Source organism: Melospiza georgiana, chromosome Z (assembly GCF_028018845.1).
Source record: "Melospiza georgiana isolate bMelGeo1 chromosome Z, bMelGeo1.pri, whole genome shotgun sequence".
In the NCBI taxonomy this organism is placed as follows: Eukaryota; Metazoa; Chordata; class Aves; order Passeriformes; family Passerellidae; genus Melospiza; species Melospiza georgiana.
Window position 1 is genome coordinate 74,000,151 of NC_080465.1, and position 23,041 is coordinate 74,023,191.

The 23,041-nt window shown below is 53.3% G+C and overlaps 1 protein-coding gene across 2 annotated transcripts in view; it reads right to left on the bottom strand.

The window, feature by feature from the left end:
- CNTFR (ciliary neurotrophic factor receptor) overlaps positions 1-23,041 on the bottom strand; it is a 199,912-nt gene that overhangs the window by 13,806 nt on the left and 163,065 nt on the right. For both annotated transcript variants that reach the window (XM_058043965.1, XM_058043966.1), the window contains exons 6-7: positions 6,663-6,780; positions 5,683-5,849 (exon numbers count right to left, since the gene is read on the bottom strand). In XM_058043965.1, coding sequence (XP_057899948.1) covers positions 5,683-5,849; positions 6,663-6,780 — 285 coding nt within the window. The remainder of the gene's footprint in view (positions 1-5,682; positions 5,850-6,662; positions 6,781-23,041) is intronic.

A 23,041-nucleotide genomic window follows, 5' to 3' on the forward strand; every position in this document is an offset into this window, starting at 1 on the left:
TGCTTTGGGAACTCACTTCCTTGTCTGCAGGTGAGGCAGAGAGGGTGCTGAAGTGAAGCCACAGCCCAGCTACCTCAGTGGGACCTGCTTCCCCTGAGAAATGGCCCACCACTACCTCTGTCTCCCCAGCCTCCTCTTGCTCGGCACCCAGGCACACACCCTGCTGTGTGTGTGCCATCATCACCATCATCTTCACCACCACCTGGCTTTCACCACCTTCCCTCTGTCACAGTGAGTGCCAGCAGGGCTGGACAGCTTCCTCCTTGCCAATGTCATTTCAGGCTCAGAGGCTGCTCCCAGAGACTCTGGCAATGGCTGGCCAGCTGGTGAGCCTGACCACAGTGCCCAGTGCCCCCTCCCAGCTCCCACAGGCTCCTCTCTGCGGCAGGACAGGGTGCAATTTTCCATTTACAGCTTTATCCTCGGCAGCAGGAACGCTTCTCTGGGGCTGTGCTGTGCTGAGCTACTCCAGATGGCTCTGCAATTCCTCTGCTCACTCCGAATCCCAGGGCTGGGGCTGGACATCAGCTTCCATCGACAGGGACTTGGAGTCCAAACACATACAGAAAAGTATAAATCCAGCGTTGGCTCAGTAGGATGGGTTTGCAAAACAAAAGTCTGTTTGGCTGAACGAATGCAGATGACTGTGAACTGCAGCTCTGCAGCGAGGAGGTGGGAAGGAAAGTGCTGGGCTAGGGATGGATGCAATGGATACTCCCTGGGGTAATGCAGGGGGCCAGGCCCTGGTTTTTAGCATGCCAGCCTGAAGGCATGATTAAATTCAGTTGGGCATAGCAAATGTGCTTGGGCAGCAATGAGAAATACTACTGTGACTGCTAAAGGAAGTCAGGAAAAAAAGTGCCCTGAGGCTGAGGTGGGAGTCACCTGCCCATTTTGCAGGGATGTGACACCTAGCCTCTCTCCTGTGAGTTGGACACTGTTGCTGGTGCACAGAGGAAGGCTGCCCTGGCTGCAGTTTCATGTTCCCAGCTGCTATTCAAACAGCTCAGCAGATAAACAGGAAAACCAAAAGTCCCTGGTACTTCCTCATGTGTCCCTCCATCCCCAGGATTCCTGCCCAGGCTAAAGAGCACAGCAGGGCCAATCCCTCCAAAGTCACAAAGCCAAAACTGTTCCTGCCATGTCCTTCCAAGGCAGCAGGGACACAAGAGACAGGAGAGGGGCCTATACCTCTGGCAGCCAGTCCAGAGAGGACAAACCTATATCTCTTAGGACAGACCTCATCCTGCTGTGCTCATCACAGGAAACACCTGGACTGGTCCCATGGGGGCAGCTGAGGAGTGAGGGGAGACAGGCTGTGTCCAGCTTTCTGATTTCTGTATGACCTTGAAGGAGTCCTTTATACCCTGCAGACAGGGACGAGTGCATCTCCTTCCCCAGCCTTTGTCTGCCTCCATTCAGCCTGCACATGGTGAGGCAGGGGCTGTCTGGCTGTACATCAGCCAGCATAATAGAGCCCTGTCCTCACTGAGGGCCTGCAGGCAGTAACGTAATAAAAGCAGTAATAGTAATAATAATAATGGATGATGGGCATTAGGCTGAGTACTGGTTAAGCGGCTATAAAACCAGATGTAATATTATCCTGCAGAGCTAAGGGAGCATCATCAGACATTCCTGGGAAGGCAACTTGGCCAGGAGGCTACTCACAGCTCTTCCCTCTTGGTTTTTGGCTGCTGTGTCTAAGACAGGGCTTGAAGTGCAAGAAGAGCATCAGGGAGCAGCTTCTCCTTAAGGCGCTGCACGCTCACGCCTGTTAACTGTGAGTCTTCAGCTATCCATCGCCCCTGGCTGTTGTCAGACATGTCTCAAAATGAAACTGGTGGTTCAGAAAGGCAGCTGAGACCCTGTGGCATGGAGCGGCCCATCGCCCATCCCGTCTCTCCAACAAGCACTAAAACAGATCCTTTGCAGCCATTAAATATCCCCTGGCATTTTCCATGAGCAGAGGGATATTAAACTCCATGTCTTAGCCAAATGTCAGTCTAGGTAATTTAATTCTGCCTTCCTAAGTAGTATGAATTGAACTGACCTTCTGCTTAGGCAACTGTATACCTGTGTTCAGAGACTCTGAATTTCATACAGACATGGGCATCATGCAGCCTCTCCGAGATGCTCTGCATCTTCATCAGCCCAGAGCTGGAATTGGAAGGATCAGATGACCTTCTCAAGGTCACACAAGGCATGGGCAGCACATTTGATGAAGGTACCCACACCTGCAAGGCTCCACCGAAGGCTGCCTTCCTCATTTTAATGCTGTGCATCTTCTCATATTTTTCCCCAGGATCGTATGAGGAGAAAGGTGCTGAGGCAGGATGCGGATGTTGCTGCATGGTGGTGCTGTCCTGGCTTTCCCGGGGAATGCAAAAAACACCTCTTGGGCTGAAACATAAGTGAGGAAGGTGTGGTTGTGTCCTAGTCAGCCAAAAACGTCCCCATGCTGTTCCAGCCATCATGAAGGAGGTGGCAGCTCCTTACACACCACCTCACTCCTCCCTGGCATCTTCCTCTACCTCCAGGTCCTCTTCCCTACAGTCCCTCTTCCTCCTCTCTGAGGCTGGAGCCTGATGTCCGCAGGGCTCTGCAGAACCTCCTCACACTCACCTTTATTAATATTAATACTTTTGCAGAAGATGTAATTATGAAAACAATTTGCAGGAGCAAGATGAGGAAGAAGGCAGTCCGGATCTCCTACCAATAGGAGATGGGGGCCAGAGGGCCGGAAAAGCTTTTCCAGTCATCATTGAAAATGAAATGCAGAGTGACCCTTTGCAGCTGGCTGCTAATAACCAGCACGGCATGACTGTCAGCAAGGCATGGGCTCAGGACAGCAAAAGAAAGTACCAGTCATTTTCCACTCAATTAGAGACCATCTTCCCAGCGGCTGGGGGAGGGATTTTCTTCTGGCGACTTCGGGGATGGAGAAAGGAGCGAAGAAGCAAAACCAAAGGAGGTCACTCATTCCCAGGGGGTTTTTGTGCTTGCCCAGGCTGGATGGGTGGTCTGCCCCAGCAGAGGGTCTTCTCCCAGCTCAGATGGTGCTGGGAGGGAGAGCTGCCTGCTCTGCACTGCCCTCTCCTTGGCTTTGGGTTGCTCTGTCCACAGCAGGGCATGAGACTGGGGCTACGTGGCTGCACTTTAACCTCCATGCAGAAGATGTGATGTTTTTCTCTAGGCTAAGGGAAAAACACAAGGCAGGCTCTGACAGCCAGAGCCCGGGGATTTCTGGAGAGGCATCACACAGGTCCTGGCTGACACTGTCTCTTCATTTTAGCAGGATGTGTGCAGATGTTGCAATGTTCCCACTCAGCATTTTCTCAATGAGCCAAAGCAGCGGCTTTGCCCCGAGCTATAGGTTTTCCACTCTCCATCTAGCAAAGGGAAACCCAGAAAAATCTCCCAGATGAGAGCTCATTGGGCCAGCGGAGATCCCCAGAGAACCTACTGGATGCTAGATCCACACCTCCACCACTCCCCACGCTGGGACACAGTCCTGGATTGCAGCTGCAGAGAGGAAAGCTGGAAGAGACACTGAAGCTTCAGTGAGGACTGCAGGCAACCTGGGGCAAAACTGCCTAGCAAAACGCAGCAATGCAGTGCACTTAACACCAGGATGGCATGAGGAGAAGTTCCACTTGGGGTGGGTGGTGTTGTCAGCAGCAGCAGATGCTGTAATGATCTGCTAAGCCTGCCACTGCCTGCTTCAGCACTCTGTCACCACCCTGTCTGTGCTGCTGATGCATGGCACCTGTACCAAATCCTGAGGAGGAGAATTTCACAGTTGTGCAGAATATGGAGATTTTAAGGCCACTGGATACTGAAGTGGTCGTGGGAGTGGGTTGGTGCAGGACACGGCCTCTCCTATCAGCACCAGCCCATCACCCCTTCCCCAGGAGCCATCCTGGAGCCAGGTGATGCCAGGTGGTGTGACCCCTCAGTGCACTGCTGAGACGTGTCCAGGCACCCTGCACCCTTCCAGGCACTTGTGCAAGAGGCAGCAATAGTAGACCCATCCTAAGGGCTGGCCTGGGGCAGTGCTGGCCTCTGCTCACCACTCCTCCGACCTGGGCCGAGTTCAAACTGCTGTGCTGGATCCAGCTTTGTGCTGGTGTTGGGATGCCCGAGGCTTGCAGCTGGGTGTGCTTCCCCAGGGGAGCTGCCCTTGTGTGCTGGATGGAGGAGCAGATGTTTGGGAAGCTAGGCAGGGCTTGGGTGGGATACAGATGTTACAAGAAGGTGCCCTGAACTCCTGCAGGAGGGAATGCAAGGAACTTGGAAAATGTTGCATAATTGCTGTCCGGGGTCATGCAGGCTGGAGGTTACCCTCATTTTTAAGGAGTGTATCTTCCACAAACACAACAATTTCCATTTAAAGGCACCCAAGTGATTGAAATTCCACCGCTTCCCTTCTAAGCTCTCTCCCTTGTTATCAGCATTCCCAAAGCACTGATGAACACAAGCTTCAGGTATGGACCATGGCTGCAGACAAATAGCAGGACAGTCCCACTCCAAAGTTATTTCCTTGCTCTGTTCAGACCGGGTGCCTCGTTAGATATTTTTCAAGATTTGGAGTACAAAAGGAAAATCTGGTAGAGCAGTGGAGCTCCTCTTCCTGCACACCAGCACTTCCAGCTTCTCCTTGCTGTGATGTGTAGCACATCAAAGGCAAAGACCAACCACTGGCTGCACTTTAGTTATTCACTTACTTGTTTTTCAGGTTCAGTAATTGCCACTCGCAACCAGAAAATTGTTTTCCAGCGTATTCATGAACTCCATTCTCTCCTATTTTTCCTCTTCTTTGAGGATGTCGCAGCACCAGCTGTAATCCAGCTTTGGATGGTGAAGAAAGCTCCCTGTTTTGCTTGGCAGTGTTTGGCACTGGATTGCTCAGTGCATGCCCACCCTCTGCAGTCAGGGAAGTTTCTCTGCTTTGGGTTTGGACATGGTTGGGAAGCATCCCTGTGGCACAGCCTGAGACATGGACGCCCCAGCCCACAGGGCCTGCTGCTCCCTGTCCCACACTGCTGTCCTGGTGGGGCAGTGAACAGGTGCAAAAGAAGAAATAGGGCTTTTAGGAGAGTGTTAGCTAAGGGCTGGGGGGACTTGACTATAGGAGAGCTTTATCCTGACTAAGGATGGAGACAAGAGAATGGGACATTTCAATTTCTCTTCCAATCCTAATTCCCATGACTCTGCTTCCAGCACAAACACCAAACCTCTCCTTTAGGGACACTCTGAGGGGTAAGAATGGCAACACCATTGGATCACACAATTTTCACAGCTCTCTGCCCTAATACCTGGCAGCTTTTTCCCCAGCATCCCAAACAGGGAAGAACTTGGCAACCATGGGTGATCTGGACCACTGGGAGTGGGATCACACATGACACTGATGTGGGATCACACGTGACACCAGGCCACTGATGGGACCAGCATGGAGGCTGCCTGTGGGCATCCTGCCTGGCTCCCCCAGGATGCTCAGGCACCAGCAGGGCCCTGAGAATGGGAGGAGCACAGGGAGGAGGCCAGAGTGGCTCAGACCCCATCTCCATGGAGAGGCAGAACCTCCACCCAGAGAGCCAGTCCCTTCCCTTCCCCATTTTCCCAGGGGATGACAATGCAGAGCAAGCCAGCCCCAGCACCGCCTGCTGCTGCTGTGGAAGTTACCTATGGCGAACTCGTCAAAGGTGAGCGTGGTGAAGTTTTTGCCCAGAGGATTTGTGACTGTCAGCGTCACCTTGTACTTCACCGTCGAGAAGAGCTGGAGGTATCTGATGTGACACCTGTTTTTGGGAACGGCATCCTTCTCACACACCATGTCTTTTGTGCCGTGTCTGGAATGCAGAGGTGAGAGAGCTGTTACCTGTGGATGCAGTTACCCAAGCTGCTGGAGGAAGGAGGCAGACTGTGCAGCTCTGCATGTCCACTAAGACAATGGTCCCCATGCACCAGCCCTCACTGCAGCCTAAGGGCTGCTCCCCTCCTGCCAGGGAATTGAGTGGGCTCCTGTGTATGAGGTTTTCTCCCAGGCCTACACAGGGGCTTCAGTGAACATCCTCATGCTGGCCCCAAGGGAAGAATGGGACCCTGCTGGGGTTGGGTTTGGCTCTGACCCTCCCATGGGAGGAACAAGGTCTCCTGATGGTGACACAACCTCAGAAGATAATACATGGCATCAGCCTCTATAAGACCTGTGCCAGAATCTGACTCAGGGTAGGGAATGATGCCATGCCATGGCCAGCTCTAGGTGAGAGACACTGCTTCTGCCCAACAACAACCAGCTTACACCAGGAAAGAGCACGGATGTGCCAAATGTGCCAAAAAACAGTGGGCACAACATCCACTACAGACAAGTGGTGCAGAGACGATGGTCTTGGGAAGCAGGGAAAGGGGACCTGGGGGATGGGGGCTTTCCTGGTCCCTTCTAAGGAAATTGAAACTTTCTTGGCACAAAGTCCTGGTCCCAAACATCCAGTTTGTATGTCCTCAGAAAATCCTTCCCCATGCCCACTTTTGGGACACTGATGCCATATGCTCAGCACAGGTCAGGCCCACTGCCCCAAGACTTCATGGCACTACCTGAGACCTGCTCCAGGCTGCGGGGATTGAAACTCACCCTGCTGCACCCTTTATTCCCAGATACTTACATGACAGAGATGTTGAAGGAGTTGGGGATGTAGGTGGGAGTGGGCAGGTGCCAGCTGCAGTAGAAACCCTTCGGGTAGTTGTTGGACCGGCACATCAGCACTGGCTCCTTCGGGGGCACTGCCAGGGAAAGAGAAAGGGTAATTAACCTAATTAGCCTCCTGAGGTGGGCTTATCACCATGTTCTGAGCAAAGGGATGACCCACCACTGCCAGGTGCTGCCACGCTGGGAGGGAAGAGTTTGCAAGGGGAGCCTGGTCTGTGTTGGAAGGATCTGGGGATCTTTGTCCCATGTCTTCTGCTGAGGTCCTCTATGGCACCTTGCTTTGGGCTGGGCAGTGCAAACCTCACCTCCTTGGGCAGCTCACTGCTTCTAATGAGGGGTGGAGTGATAGAGATGGTTTGCAGGTACCAGGGGAAATTGTCTTCAAGGCTGTGACAGAGATGTTGCTGATGAGGAGGAGGTGCTGCTCTCTTGACCCCATTAATCTACACTGCTCACAGCTTTCTCTGCCACATCCCTGGGGAGTGATAAACTTATTGAGGGATGGTCCTGCAAATGATCAGAGGTCACCAAAGGGAAGAAGAAGAACCAAGATGAGGAGGAAACTAAAACCAGTGGAGACAATCCAGTTCTGCAAGAGGACTAACTGTTGATGCTGTTGGCATGGGGAAGAGCATCCCTGACTCTGCTCACTGCCTCCAAAGAGTCCCAAAGGCAAAAGAGACAGGATGAGAGCACCCAGGGGAAGCAGCCTTCCTCTGGTGTGGAACCTTTGGGAGGCATCTCCTAAGTTACATCCCATTGCCTCCTTCCCCCGTTCCTATGTCTGAACACAGGTGTTCCTGAGCCACTGCCTCCCATTTCCCTGGTTGGCCCTTATCTTTGTACTGCCCTGAGACCAGGGTCAGCCCCCAGGCCCCTGGAGAAGGACAGGGGGACTCTCCACGTGTGTGGGCTGGGACCTGAACATCTCACCATGTGGCTGAATTAAACATCTGTGGATTTTATGCAAAGGTCATTTTTGCTTCTTTACCTTGGACTTTACTAGTAGCAATTTAGGCTGCAACACTCTGGCCTCACCAGCTGATCCTAGAGGTTGGAGGCACGAGAGGATTTTAAACCCAGTGAAGTGTTCACACTGTACTTGGCTTTCCTGGAGGCATGTGCAGTGCACTCTGCTTTCTGCAGGAGCACAGCAAGGGCTGCAGGAAAGCTCTGCTAAATGCTGAGGGAAGGTGCATGCAAAGAATGAGATTTGATACATTTTGGCTGATAAATTTTGCCCTTGTGGGTAAAAACCTTACCTGATCTGACACCAAAGTCAACTCTTCTTGGTACCCAGGCACTTGCAGTGATTGTGAAGAACAGCACCCTGGCACAGTGCCTTGCCATAAAATACACTCTCTGGGCTGGATGTGCACCAGGATTCCCCTTGGAAAGGCTGTCTGATCCTGTGGTGCTCCCTCTTCCCCTTCCTTCGTCAGCCCTCATCCCCATCCATCCACTGGGAATATCCCAGGGCCTGCCCTTCTTTCCCAGCAGGCTTTTTGAATCAAACCGAGCAGACCCGGCGGCCCCGGAGCCTCTCCAGCCGCGGAGCCCGGGTGTCACTGGTACGGCTCACGCTGGGGCACAGCTTTCTCGGGAACGAGCCCCACCGGCGGCTGGAGCCTACAGCCTACCACGGTCTACAGCGGGGAAACTGAGGCACGGGCCTTGTGCACTCCTGGGGCAGGGCTTGGAGGGCAAGCAGCTGATAAGGGAGCCAAATGCAGCAGAGCCAGGGAGCAAGGAGGAGAGGGAGAGGGAGCGGGAGCGGAGGGGGCCGGCGGGAGGGAGGGAGGGAAGGAGGGAGGGCTGGGGCTGTGCCGCTCCGCTCCGTGTTCCTCCTAATGGCCATTTCAGCCTTCAGCCGGCAGACGAAGGCCAGAGCCTGGTTAATGAGCCTCCGGGTTAAATTATTCAAGCAGAGCCTCCACGTCCAAACAGAATGGCTAATCGCAAAGCCAGAGACAAGGGCCTGATCCCTGATACAGCGCCATCCTCTTCCTCCTCCCCGCAGGCTCCTTAACCCCTTCCCTGCCCGCCCTGGGCAAGGGCAGCACTGCTGTTTGCGGGGTGCAATGCGGGGTCGGGGGTGTCCCGGGGGGAATGAAGGGGTGCAGGGGGGCTGGGGACAGCCTCTGGGTGCCGGGTGACCGCGTGGTGGCACTGTGGGCTAGCAGCACCTGCCCGGCAAAGCGGGATGGGGCTGGCACTGCTGCTCGGGGATGCTGGGGACACCGGGGATGCCACCGTGGGCGGCTCGCACATTTGCTGCTGGTGTTCAGCTGTTCCTCCCGGGACCGGGAGTCGCAGGGAAGCCGGGCTGAAGCAGGCGGGGCTTTTTCGAGCATTCCTGGAGTCCTGCAGGGTGCAGCCCTACCGGCGCGGCCCAAGATGCTGCACTGCTGTGCGCCGCAATTAGTCCATCTCAGGATAATTTATCTCTGTTGTCTCCAGTATCACGGCGGATCTGGTTCTTGGTGATCTGTGCTAACTCCTCCGCTGAGGAGGCTGGGGCGGGCTCACTCCTCCAGGTTCGTTCGGCTGGGAGGAGGAGGGAGGGCTGCGCATCCTGCATCCCGCTTCGATCCCCTCTCTGCAGCAGCCTTTGAAGGTGCCCCATTTCCACAGCATTGAGTGCCGTGAAAATCCTGCCCTCTGCTTCTAGGCTGGCCCCCAAGAGCAGCCCCAACCTTTTGTGTCCAGCCTGCTCCACCTCTTAGCCTCTGGCGTCTTTCAGCAAGCCAGAGGAGGAAGGAGAGCCTGGGGAAGGGAAATAAAGTGATCCTCACATCTCTGCCCTCCCGATGCAGAGTTCAAGGACAGATGCAGCCCAAGGGAAGCTGCTGTATGGAGCCTGTCTCAGCCCAACCTTTGCCCTCTTTTTCTGTCAGGCAGATATCCCCTTTTCCACCTTGATGGGCAGAAGGTTCATGGCAGAGCGTGAAGCCCATGCAGTGTGCCACTGGGGGCTGTGACCATGGCACACATGGGTGACCGTGGCCACCACTGCCAGGCACCACAAAGGATGGAGCTGCAACCCCTTCCCAGCTGCCTTGCTGCATCAGGAGGGCTCTCTTTGCCCACCCAGCCTTGGTGTGTTCTCCAAGCTGGTGGCAGGTTCCTCATGCTCCCATGGGAGATGGCAGCCTGCAACCTTGTTCCTCTCCCCTCCTCTCCCAGGAAAGGCGCTCACTGGCATGGCTCAGGCTGCCCATCAAAGGCTCTTAAAGACAGCAAATAAAATTGCAGGCTCCAATCGATCCAGCGTGCTGTAATGCTGTCTTTGGAGGTGGGCCAGCCCATCAGGCCAACAGAGAGAGCAAGAAAGGCAGTGGAGGAAAACAAAGCCATCAAGGGAGCAGCATTAAAGGCTTTTTCTGCCCTGAGGTTTTAGGCAGTGCTGCTGGGTGTGGGGTGTCCTGCTCCAACCTTCTCCATCCTCCCCCAGATGATGTCCAGCTCTCAGCATCTGCCCCACACCACAAACAGCCCAAACAACAGGTTGAGCTACTCGGGCACTCCTCCCTGGGCTCCTGCACACAGCCTCCCTAATTCTGGCAAATATTTACACCTGTGTTGCCTCATAGAGCTGCTGAACTGTGTAAAAGCAGAGCCCTTTTCTTTCTGCCACAAACAGCGCCTGCCCTCTCTAATCTGTCTATTAACCTCTTGCATGGCAGGGAGCCACTTCTCCCATGTGCTCTGCTGATGTCCTCTCTGAAAACCCAGCACGCTTAATGCCTGGCTGTGGCAGCTTCCCAGAGGCTTGGGTTGCAACCAGCCTCACTGCAAAAGCCCTGGGTGAGGTGAGGAAAGGCTCAGAGCTGAGCACGTCCCATCTGGGCACGTGGCTCACAAACTGTGAGATGCTCCAGCAAAATCTGGGTCTGCCACAGCAGTGAAAGCTGGTGCCAGGGTCACTGTCCCTGCAGATCCCTGAAAAGGCCAGTAGCATGGATAGAGCCGGCTTTCCCAGCCTCATGCTTTGCATCCATTTAACTCTGTCTCTACAGCTTTTTGGAAATAGCTGTCACTTGACCAGCTTCAGAACTTCTTCTCTGCAGGGGACAGCACCACCAGTAGTCCTGGAGGATGAAACAGTTTTGGATACACCAGCACAGAAACCGATTTTTGTTTCCCTCCTCATCTCTAAAGCCCAGTTGTCCTTGTACCCTCAGTCCCACTGTGCAGGGGAAAACTGTGACCAATCCATTTTAGAAACCACTAAAAATGATCTACAAGAGCTTTTCCTAGCTCTGCTAGGTCATGAGATAATGGACATTAAAATCATGACACTTTTATATATAGAAAAGTTATTTTAGGTCACTTTTAGAGGTTTCTGAAATGGATCAGTTATAATTTTCCTCTCCTGCTGAGGGCTGAATGCACTAAAGATGCCTTGCTCCACAGGTGGAGGGATACAAAAAATAGCACCAATAAAAGTTTTAAGAGGCCTCTCAAACACTTCTGTAGGAGGTATTTTTTCTGGTGCACTCGGGGCACATTCAGGCGCTGGGCTGATGGGGGATAATGAGCCCATGGTGTGCTTTTGGGGTCACCTGCATAACTCATCATCTCGGTCTGGGGCCAGCAAAAGCTCCAGGGTCCATGGCAGCAGCATGTGCTCGAGCTAGAGGTACAGCTGTGACACAGCCCGCCTGCACACGGGCAGGAGCCCCGTGCTGCCCCACAACCAGTGCTGCTCTGCTGCCAGACTCCTGCTGTTTGCACCCCACGTGCCCATGGCAGGAGCAGTGGGCACTGGTCCAGTGGGCACGTGGGGTGCAAACAGCAGGAGTTTGGCATCACCCAGTGACTTTTTTTCACACCAGTGCTGTGGCGTGAAATACAGAATACAGAGAAAAAGCCACCCAACTGACCAAAAGCAAAGCTGCAGAGGCTTGGACAGCACAATAGGAACCCACCTGGGCACGAGATGCCAGCACTGAGCATGTGGGCACGGGAGCAGCAGACCTTGCTATTCCACACACGCATCCACACAGATGCTTTTGTTATGCACATGCTGGCTGCCAGCACGATGTATTATTTATCTAATGCTGCTTTTCTAAAAGCCTGTTTGTGTACAGGAGGCTGGTAGGAAACAACAAAGAAAACAATGATGAATAAATCATATTTCTACTGCCAGGTGTATCAGGGGAGCATCTGTCTGCCATGTGGCACCTGAGCTGGAGTGCAGCATGGCTGTGGCTGGGGACAGTCCCTCCATGGACCCAAATGTTTGGGTGCAACTGTGTTTTGTTGCTGGAGGAAGAGAGGGAGGTGAGGCTTTGAATTTGCTCTGTTTCCCCTTGACCATCTGTTCTTCTTGGATAAGTGTGAGGATGAGAAGGAGTGTGGAGGACAGCAGGTGATGCTCCCTATGTTCGGGGAACATCATGCTCATAACCACCACTTCTTCAAGAAGGATAAAGCAGGTGTTTTTAATTTGTTGGTTTTGTGTTGTTGTTTGTTGTTTTGGTTTTTTTTTTTTAGTTGATGCAGCAACATTCATTTGAGAGAGAATTAGAGAACCCAGGGGTGCAGGTGCACAGGATGAGATGGGTTTGTTTCTCACTGACCTCCTGGGTGACCTGGGCAAGTGATGCAGACAGGGTTTAAGTCTCTCCCTTTCAGTCTAAGCCACCCCAAGCTTAGCAAATGGACATTTTCTGGGGGACATTCCTTTCCCTTGAAATTTGACACTGAAGATATATCCCTCTGGAGTGTAAGGCACCCCAAGTGATCACCAGAGCTGCCCACATTCAGCCAGCATCCAGCCCAGCCCTCAGACTCAACACTGCAGCACCTCCCTGGTAGCTCCCAAAATGGGCCAGGGACACCTGCAGCTGCAGCCAAAGACCCCTGGCCCTGCTGCCACCTAAGGGCCATCTCCCCAGCCTCAAAGAGCAAGAATTTATTCCCCAAGAAGGTGCTGGAGAAAAAGGTGGACTCAGCAACAGATAAATTTCTAAAAGGCCCTGTTTTACACTGATTGGGGCTCATAAACCAAGCTATGGATTTTCTCATTTCCCTTGCAGAAAATTCAGTGAGCATGGCAAGAGGCAATGCTGTAAATTTTTGGGAGAAGAGAGGAGAGAGGAGAGAGGAGAGAAGAGAGAAGAGAGAAGAGAGAAGAGAGAAGAGAGAAGAGAGAAGAGAGAAGAGAGAAGAGAGAAGAGAGAAGAGAGAAGAGAGAAGAGAGAAGAGAGAAGAGAAGAGAAGAGAAGAGAAGAGAAGAGAAGAGAAGAGAAGAGAAGAGAAGAGAAGAGAAGAGAAGAGAAGAGAAGAGAAGAGAAGAGAAGAGAAGAGAAGAGAGAAGAGAAAAGAGAAGGATCCCACTTTAAGCCAAAGTGGCAGGGCAAGTTCCCAGTGTGATCACAGGCTCATTGGAGTTTGCACCATCCTGCAGTGCATGAGGCCAGGCTGCTTCCAGCACAGCAGAGCTGCTCTTCAAACTCAACCATTCTCCAGCCTCTGGAAAATTATCAAGCAAACCTCACACCATTGATCTGTGAGAGGGAAGAGCAAGAGCAGAGGGGCTCTGGCAACCCTGACACAGGGTGGGCTGTTTCTCTGGAATGGCAGCCTTTGCTGGAGGTGCTCCCCAAGGTGCAGGATGCTACGGGAAGGTGATTTAGGCAGGAGAAGCCATCTGGCATCCCAAACCCATGACAGACTCCCTTGTTCCCATTCCCTCTGGCAGCCCTGGTGCTTGGCAGCATTGCTGTCCCAGGGAAATGCCCATCCTGCTGAGCACACCAGCACTCCAAACTCAGCTGTGCTCCTGGAGGTGACTTTATTCCCATGGGGCAGCATTCCAGGCCGGGTGCCTCAGGGAGAGATGCACAGCAGGGACGCAGGACATCTCCACCCTTCACTTGGGACCACACCACAGCAGGAAATCCTTTCTGACCCACCGCAGTCCTCCTCCACAAACCAAAGAGCAGCTTTGCTCTGAAACAATATTAAATATTGAACAAACGAACGCAAACCTGTTATCTGGGATAATTGTGAGTAAATAAAACATTTAACCAAACCAAATGCAGCTGTTTCCACTTGGAGCCGGCACAACAGCAGGGAAGCCAGCTCAGCTACTCTGCATCCTCGTTACGGCAGCTGATTATTGTTTTGTGTATAACAGTAGCACCGCCAGCCCTGGAGCGGGGCCGGGGCCGCGGTGCTCGCTGTGGTACCCCGGGGATGGTACCCAGGATGCGGCGGGATGCGGCAGCGCCGCGCCGGGCACGGGAAGCTCGCTGCAGCGCTGGGGTTTGCTCATCAGCCCGGGGAGTTCACGGCGAGGCCGGCTTTTCCTCCCCCAACACCTCTGCGAGGGGATTTGCATGTAACATAAACCATTTCAGAGCCAGGTCACCGGTTCGCACATAGCCCCGGGCAGCGATGACCGAACCTCGTTACCGGCTTCTCGGGGATTGAGTGTGCCGGGCCCCCGTCCAGCTCCTGCAGACCTGGAGAGCGGGCCGGGGTGAGGGAGCGTGCAGCAAACGAGGGGAAAGTGCCGGCAAACGGGGCCTCGGGAGGCTCCGGGGACGGAGAGCATTTCCCTGCCTGCAGCTCAGGGCTGGAGCATCCCGGGATGCCACTCTGCCATGCCCAGGCAGCGGGGAAGGGGAGCAGGGGGCTGACGTGCTCTCAGTGCCTGCACACTCTCAGGGCTTTCCACGGCTGGGATTGGAGAGGAGAGCTTCATGCCCCTGCAGCTCCCACCCAGCCGAATCCTGGGCCTGTCTCTCTGAAAATGGCTGGGAAAGATGAAGGGCATGAATTACATGGGGTTTTCCAGTCCCTGCCAAATTAATTTCTCCTTCCAGGGGACTGTTCTCCTCGACATGGGGCTGGATGCAGTGTGCCCAGGCAATGCAGGCACAAGATGCTTCCTTGCAACTCATGGGTTCCCCAGCAGCTGCTGCCCACCCCAGGGAGGTGGAGGTGGGTGCACATGGGAGCACATCACAGCCCAGGTCTCCAGGGAGAAGCAGCTGCCTTCCTTGGCTCTCTGTGATAAAAGGTTTGACCAGAGCAGCCTGCAAAGCCCCAGCAATCTCCTTTGGGAGCTCAGCTGGAGAAGCCATAGAGAGGAAACCTCCCTGAGTGCTGAGAGGGAGAGCTGTGCCTTTTTAGGTCGTGCAGGGGGAATGCAGGGTGATCCCAGGGGTTCTTCAGGTATTGTGGACCCCAAGGATCCCCTGCCTTCATGCCTGCCCTGCACGCAGCAGAGAACTCAGCACTCCCTTCTCCCACTTTCCCCAGCTCCAGGCAGAAATTCACTGCACAGCCTACACCATGCAATGCCCCTGCCCCCTCCACCACCTTAGTTAACAGCTGCAAGAAAGCAATCCATCCTCTCTCCAGATGGAGGAGACAGGGAAAATACCAGGTGTGATCAGACACAACTGGGACCATCAACAGCCATGTATCCTTGGCAAAGCTGTCCCACCAGAACTCCTGGAAGTTGTAGATTTATCCAGGAGGAGCCTCTGGAGGGAAGCTATAAGCACTTTGTCATGCACTGAGCAACAAGCTAGCCACGAATATTACCAGCTATCTCCCCGTGGGGGAGTGTGGGCTGCCTTTAACAGGCAGCAGCTCTCCAAAAATGCCTCCACTCTCTTCATCTCTCTTGACATGCAGCCTGGTTATGTCCCCTTCCCTGCTCTCCTCTTCCCCAGAGAGGGAAGTACCTGCTGGCAGAGAGGCCTCTCACTCATGGGAAATGGAGAGGTTTCCGTAAGAGGTTTCTGACTCTCTTGGCAGCACAGAGAATAATTTTGGGTTTCTCCTGTCTGGGCAGGAGGAGTGATGGGAGTGGTTAGTAAGCAGATGTACCCCCTACCCCCTTTCTCCTCATACTAGCACTGGCTTTTGCATATAAAGTTCCTTTCCTTCAGCACTAATTGAAAACCACCGTCTCACTCATGTGTTCTGCTAGGAATATGTCACAGTCTGTTCTTCCATCCCCTCACAGGACAGACCCCATGGTGCCCTTGAGCCTGTACTGACTGCTCTGCTTTGGATTCAGCCAGGACAGGGGGCTTAAAAGTGGGCATCTGTAATACACAGCACACCAGATGTGTGCACAGGCAGAGCCATTTGCTCATCCTGTGTTTGCCCATCCTGACGGCATTTGGGTCTGCTCACACAGACTCAGCATCCCCCGGCCAGTGACTCACATCCTTGGGGCTGCCCTTCTGCTCCTGGTGATCTCCTGGTGAGATGCTGCTCTGCTCCTGGGGCTGATCTGCAGCCTGTGCCTGTCCCTCAGCTGCCAGGACCGTGCTGTGAGTGTGGAAAGCCCTGTCCCCTGCAATGCTGGTGGCTTTGCCCAGCTTCAGGTCATTGTTGCAGTCCTGCTGGGAAACCACCTGCAGGCTCCTTGCAAAAACAGCTGGGCTGGAGCCAAAGGAGATGCTGGAGGTGGGTGTAGAGAACTGACCCAGGACCAGAAGGAGCTTCTCCCCATGCTATTCCCACCCTGGATATGCGAGAGTCCTCCCAGCAGCAGTCAGCCTCCTTTGGTACATCCAGAGAAGCCACCTGACTCATCCCACCTGTGCTTCTGCATGATGAAGTCTGGAAAAATCACAGCACTGGAGCTGAGATGGACACCACAGGGGTGGCTCTGGTTTGTGGTGTTATTCTGGCTGCTCAGGGATAATGATAGCCCAATAATGACAGGCATTTGGGAAGATGCCTCATTTATCATAAGGAATGAGGTCTCCACACCAGTCCTTAACTGCTCACTCTCTGTCTTTGAGAAAATATCAGACATGTCACTAACAGTAGGAGTGTTCCCAGTTCAAGCTGAAATTTCCCCTGTGCTATTGGTACCTAGGGATGGAGGCAGGAAGATCATCAGTCTCTGTAGCTCACCCAAAATGTGTCCAAGCAGATGAAAAACAAAAGTGTGTGACATTTCAGGAGGCGTGTGGCTGCAATACCAGCTCAGCTAATAGCACTACTCAACAGCACTGCTCTCGTTACTAATGTCTGTTTTTTTATCCTCAGGCCTCAATCAGACCCTGGCCTCATTCTTTTCTTAAGGCAATGAGGTCCTTGGGATGATGTAAGTCACACAGCTCCGAACTTCACTGCATTTGGAAGTAATAGCCGTGTCCTTAACTCAGCTGGCTTCAAGGGAGGTCCCATTATCCAGCCCATCTGTAAAGAAATGGAGCTAAAAAAAGGCCCTTTGCTTTATGAACACCCCGCTCATCTTCCTCAAATCCTGCTTAAATCCCCACCAGCAGCAGTGGGCAGACCCCAGGGGATGTTTGTGCCATGTGTGGCCAGGGCAGCTCCAGCTTGGGGAGCCCCTTCCCACCGTGTGTGAGAGCCTGGCATTTGCAAAACAAAACGTGAGCCACAAACCAATTCACTTACTCACAGAGACTGTTTCCACCTGCTCTAATCACCACCTTTGCAAGGTTGTTTTCATTTTGCTCCCTCCCTACCATCCCCAGCTCCACTCCACAGCAAGCACCTCACTAAATTCCCCTAATCTCCCCTTTAGGTCATAGGATATCTTTTAATTCTTTAATCAATTTTCCTCCGGACTCCCTGTAATTTATCGATGGCCTTTTAACAATGAAACCCCAGAAGCAAACACACCTTCCCTGGGAGCATCAGCACCGGATCAGTGGCAGTAGCAGCATCCTTGCCCAGCCTGCCCTGACAGTGATAATCTGGATGCTCAGCACAGCCTCTCCCACCTCGTGGAGGACAGCAGCCGGCCGCGCATCCTCTGATTTGCTTACAACAAAGAAGAAATAAAAAGCACTTGAAGCACTTATTGTCATGTAAAAATATTGCTATCAGTGTTTTAATTATTTCCTGAGGAATGGTGGGAGCCCCCAGCACGGAGCTCCCACAGGGTGGGCAACCTTCCTGCACACTCCAAGCACCCACAGCAGGGTAGGAGCTCGGACCCAGAGGATCACAGACATTTTTTGGGCAGGATGAGGGGGCCAGGATGCTGGGATGGGCACCATGCACAAATGGTTGGGGCACTGCTGCTTTTTTAGGGAACACAGCACATTGTTCATGCAGCAGCACTGCCCAGCACAGTGGGAGATGCTTGAGAGACCAGGGGCAGAGGAGAGAGGAAGGCACTGTGCCCAGATACCCCACTGATGGTCTGGGAGAGATTTCTGGCTGTGTTGTGGTCCCTGCAAGGGCTCAGCAATGGATCAAGCAGTTTGGCAGGGAAGCCTAGAGCTGCTCTTTCTTCCCCTCCCTTTCTCACCCCCTCCAAGGTCAAACAGTCCTGGACTCAATAAACTGTCGCAGGGGCTCCAGGGGATTTTAGGAGGCATTTGCTAGGATTTCAGCAGACCTGAAGCATGACTTCACAGGGATGGGGGGGGGAAATACCCTAGAGCTTTGGAGAGAAATGTTATTAGAGTCACTGAAGGATTTTGCTGTGCTCTCTGAAGCGTTTCACAGAAAATTACAGGTGAAGAGCAAGCCTCGTGGTCTGGATCTTGCCAGCAGCATAAGGATGCTGTGGTGGCTGGGCTCACATGAGCCCCACTTCCCTATCATGAATCAGAAGCACACTGCAAACACCTCCTGCAACAGGGACTCTCCTCTTGGTGCACACAAATGGCCCACAATCCTTCTGAGATGAGGTGAGCAGCTGGGACAGGTCTGAGAGCCAGGGCTTGGCTGCAGATGAGGGCTGCAAGGGTGTGCTGGCAAAAACCAGACAGGGCAGAGCAGTCTGGGTTTATCCAGTAGTTTGCCATCCTCTACTGGAGCAGAAAAAACACCTCTGACTGGGTTAATGCCAATGCAGTTAGGTCTGTCCTGTGATGTATAAGTCACCAGCAGCATGGGAAGGAAGGCAACACATCTGGCATAAGTGGGGAAATGCTGTGGTGCTGCCAAAGTTTTGGCCCTTTCCAGTGGTGACATGAGGCTGAACCTGGCCAGGACGCAGTATGGGAAGACTTGGGGTTTGCCTGACAGAGGGAGGTGCTGGAGGCATTGCATGGGTACCTGCCCCATGCCCAGAAGGTTGTTCAGAGACATTTCTGGAAAGCAGATCCCACAGCAGCACCCATGGCTTTATGGCAGAACAGCTCAAACCATGGCCCAGCACAGTGAAACTCAAATGACTTTTGGGGTCCTAACTCACACATGCATCTTGGCGGCTTTCTGTCCTGCTTTCTGCACTAATATGGGATGGAAAGGCAAGAACAGGGCCAGGACCCACCGGGCAGATGCACTGTCTTTGTTCCACCCCCATGCTGATGCTTTACTTGGACACTTGAGGAAGTCTGTAGCTCGAAAGCAGCTGTCGCTATGAGCCAAAATGGGTTGCAAATGTATTGGCATGAGTTGTGTCATCTGCAGTGTTTAATAGGATCCATTTTCCAGGGAAGGGGAAAAGGAAGAAGAGGACGGGAATGCTTAAATCAGCAAAACAAACATTCACCGCCCCTTCCGAAGCACTACACCCAAGGCAATAGATTATTTATGGAAGTTTGGTGTGGAGCAATAACCTGCAAGGGCTTCTCACAACAATGCAGCTGCATTCAGATGTCAAACCAAAATCCTTAGCACTTAATACCTTCAAAGTCTGTACACAGAATGGATGCGTTGCTGGTCCCAGTGGAGTTATTGTGGGATTTGTCTCTCATTTCACCACTAGCCCCATAAACATACTAATTTCTGCTGCCCTGGAACTGGGCAGTGGGCCTCCCTTCCTGGTGGCACCTACACCATGCCTAGGCTCTGAAATGATGCAGGAGTTGCCTGCCCACGTGGGAATTACTGCAAGGCTTGGGAAAAGTGGTAGATGGGAGGAAAGCATCCTGTGCCACCTTACAGTCACCTTACAGGGAAATGGAGGCACACAGCAGTCAAGGAAGGCTACTGAGGATGGAGAGGCTGACAGAGGATGCCTGTTAAACCGCTCAGCCCTGAGAGCAGCTCCCTGCTGAACCCCAGGTGCTCTGACACCTCTGCAGGCATCTGAGCACTGCTGAGCTCAGCACCCATGGGTGGCTGAGCTGCCCAAGCCTCTGTCTCTTGCCTGGCCCCAGGCAAGGCCGGGAGATCCCTCCTTGCCTGCCTGGCTTCCCTGCAGCCCAAGCAGATGTTCTGGGTCCTGTGTCCCGGGACAGATCCCGGCTTGATTTATTACTGGACGTGACTTCTGGAGTTTGTCAAAGGCACCCGCTCCCCCTCCCCTGACTTTTCCCACACCCTTCCCATTTTGTTTTACGTTCACTTTGTGGTCTCCCCACCATAGCTTGCAATAAACAGAAACTCATTTCCAGTATAAACAACTGCACACTCTGCCCCAGCGAGCCGTACGACCCTGCCTTTCCCGCTCCCCACCCCTGTCTGCTTTTGGGTTCTGGGAAAACAGCCGCTTTCTTCTGCTTTTTTTTCATGGTCCCCCCCTTTTCCCCCCAAGTCTCCTGGCCCTTTGCATTTTTTTTTTTTCTTTCTGAGATTTATAACGTGCCAGCCAGAGCTGAAGTGGTCTATCCCACTCCACATCACGTACATGCTATTAAAAGTAAAGCTGCCAATAGATCCCAGTAAGGAAAACCACCTGAGCTCTGCCTGAGCTGAGGGTTTACAAGATGGGGATGCCGGCCCTGACATGGCCAAAAGCCTTTCAAGATGTGGGATGTCTCTCAAGGCAGAATTTAGAAGAGTTGAATCATAGAGTGAGGACATACAGGGCAGATCTTGTCCTCCCCAAGCCATGAGTCAGGAGAGATGCCACCCTGATGGGAGCCAAGCTTGGTGAGAAACTTCACAGGAATGCCATGGAGAGCTGGACAGTCAACTCTCTGAAGGGCTGGGCTGATGCTCTCAGTTGCTTTTATCTATATTTAACCACCTGGAAAGGAGCTGGTTGGGCCAAGCAGTCTGTCTCAACTCTTTCTGTGCCTGATGGAGACAGACAGACACTTGGGGACAGCAAATCAAATCTTTCCTTTTTATGGAGAGTCCTGTCTGCAGGGTTTTCACAGAATCATGGAATATGCTGAGTTGGAAGGGACCCATAGGGATCACCAAATCCTGCTCTTAGTTCTGCACAGGATAGCCCCAAGGATCCCACCATGTGCCTGAGAGCATTGCCCAAACAGTTCTGAGCTCTGTCAGGCTTGGTGCTTACTCCCCCCTTCCCTGGGGAGCTGTTGCAGTGCCCAGCCATCCCCTGGGAGAAGAACCTTTTCCTATTATCCAACCTAAATCTCTCCTGACACAACCTGAGGCCATTCCCTCAGGTCCTGTCACTGGGCACCACAGAGAAGAGATCAGTGCCTGATGAAAATGCATAAAACACTGTAAATGTTTTTGACACCTGGAAGAGCTTGCCAAAGGCTCAAGAGGATTCCCTGCTGTGGGAAGTGCTCATATCAGGGCTGAATGCTTTCCTCACAGGAAAAGCTGCCCTTCAAAGAGGGATCTATTGAGGGCACTATCCAGCCCTGCAGGGGCCACACAGCAGGGCAGGCAGCAGCCTTGGGCCGCCACATTTTCCTCACAGCCCACATCACAGGGATGCTGCAGGGGGTGCACATCTCCCTCTTGCCATGGCACAAGGATATTGGGGTCAATCATCTTGTAATGCTTGAGGACAAAGCTGCTTGCTTGGCCAAAGCTCCGTGATCGCAATTTTATTCTCTATTACCCCTCTTTTACTCTCTTCTGCCATCTTCCAAGGACAAGCCAGCCCAGGACCCCCAGTGGCCAGGAGTTTGTCATTTAATTCCAGGCAAGGAGCTGGTCAAAGCAGCCAGTGGTTTAACTTTTTTGCTGGGAGATTAAGAAAAATGAGGAAATGAGGTGGGTTAGTGAAAATCTGAACCCAAGTGGTTTAGCTGGAGAGAATCCCAGCATTGTAAGCTGGCCTCCAAGAGTGCTGGAAATAGCCTTACCCCTGTTGCAGATGCTGACATAGTGCTCGTACTACCACTGCCTTGGACTCACTGACAGTAAGGCTTGTGCAGCCCCACACAGCTGGATTTTGATTGTGCTCCTTCAGTTTTGCCCCATGTGGGGTTTTCCATGTAGAAATAAGCTCCTTGAGGGGTTGTGCAGAGTGCAGGGGTGCTGCTGGAGGGCTGCAGCATTGCACTGCGATCCTCACATCTACAAGGAGGTTGTGTTTGTAAAAAAGCCCCACACATGTAATTTACAGGGACATTACACCTGAGTGACTGTCTCAGTGCAGAGTCTGAGTGCAAAGCAGAGACTGGGGTACCACAGAAAGCAATGGGGAGCTCCCAGCCACAGCTCCTGGCACCTGACCCCACTCCCAGCAGCCATTCCAGTGCAGGTGAGTTTGCTCATTTTGCCCTGTCCTCAGAGAGAAGCTGATCTCGATCAGGTGTGTGATGCTGCCAGGACAGCCCAGTGGGCAGGACAGGGCTGGCTCCAGGCTGGGTGGGGATCTCCATTCACTGACAGTAATGCATGAATGTGCTGGATTGACCCTTACAAACGCTGCTCAGGGCCAGAACCAGGCTGTGAGCTGGCCTGAGGGAAGCTGAGTGCTCCCAGAGGAAGGGGGCTGCTCCAGGTGGTTTTAATTCCCTTGAGCAGGGAGTGACAAGAGATCTGGTAATGCAGATCCACCTTGTGCTGTCTGTGCAGCAGGTCCAGCAGATGGGTCTGCCCATATTCGATGGCAAAGCTGAAGGGCATGGGAGGTTTCCCCTGCAAAACACCCAGTTCTCATGGAAGCTCATGGTCAGATGGAACCACACAAAAACGTCCACATACAAAAATCCCCGGAGTGGAGAAACCCTTCTGTTAGGTGCTGAGACCTTCCCTGTCTTGACAGCTTGGCTGTTATCTCGCATCACATCTCAGTTTGCTGACAGCACATGACACGGCTCCGTGCCGTGCTGGGGACAGCTGGTGCTGCAGGTGGCTGTACCCATGGCAGGAGAGCTGCAGCCAGCTACAAGGGGCCCGCAGGATTCCCTAACAACAAATCCATACCGATGGATTAGCTGTCTATGGAGGCGGTTGGTAGCATTTTATCACCCCTTCACGCCCCATTGATAAAAGCACTCCTGGTATGAAGGGTGGCCAAGAAACTGCTCTGCTCCTCTCCTCTCCTCTCCCATGGAGGAGCCGCTGAAGCTGTCCCCAGCTGACCCGAGACCCTCTGCGCTGTCCACCCCGGGCGAGCATCCCCGGCGCAGTTAATCACTGCAAGCGCCGGGGCAGGAGGCAGCTGGGGCCGCCGAAGCCCGGCGCAGTTGGCTGACCCTGGGGAGGAATGCAGCTGACTCACAGCACGGGAATCTGACCTCCACGGGGGCTGTGCACTGG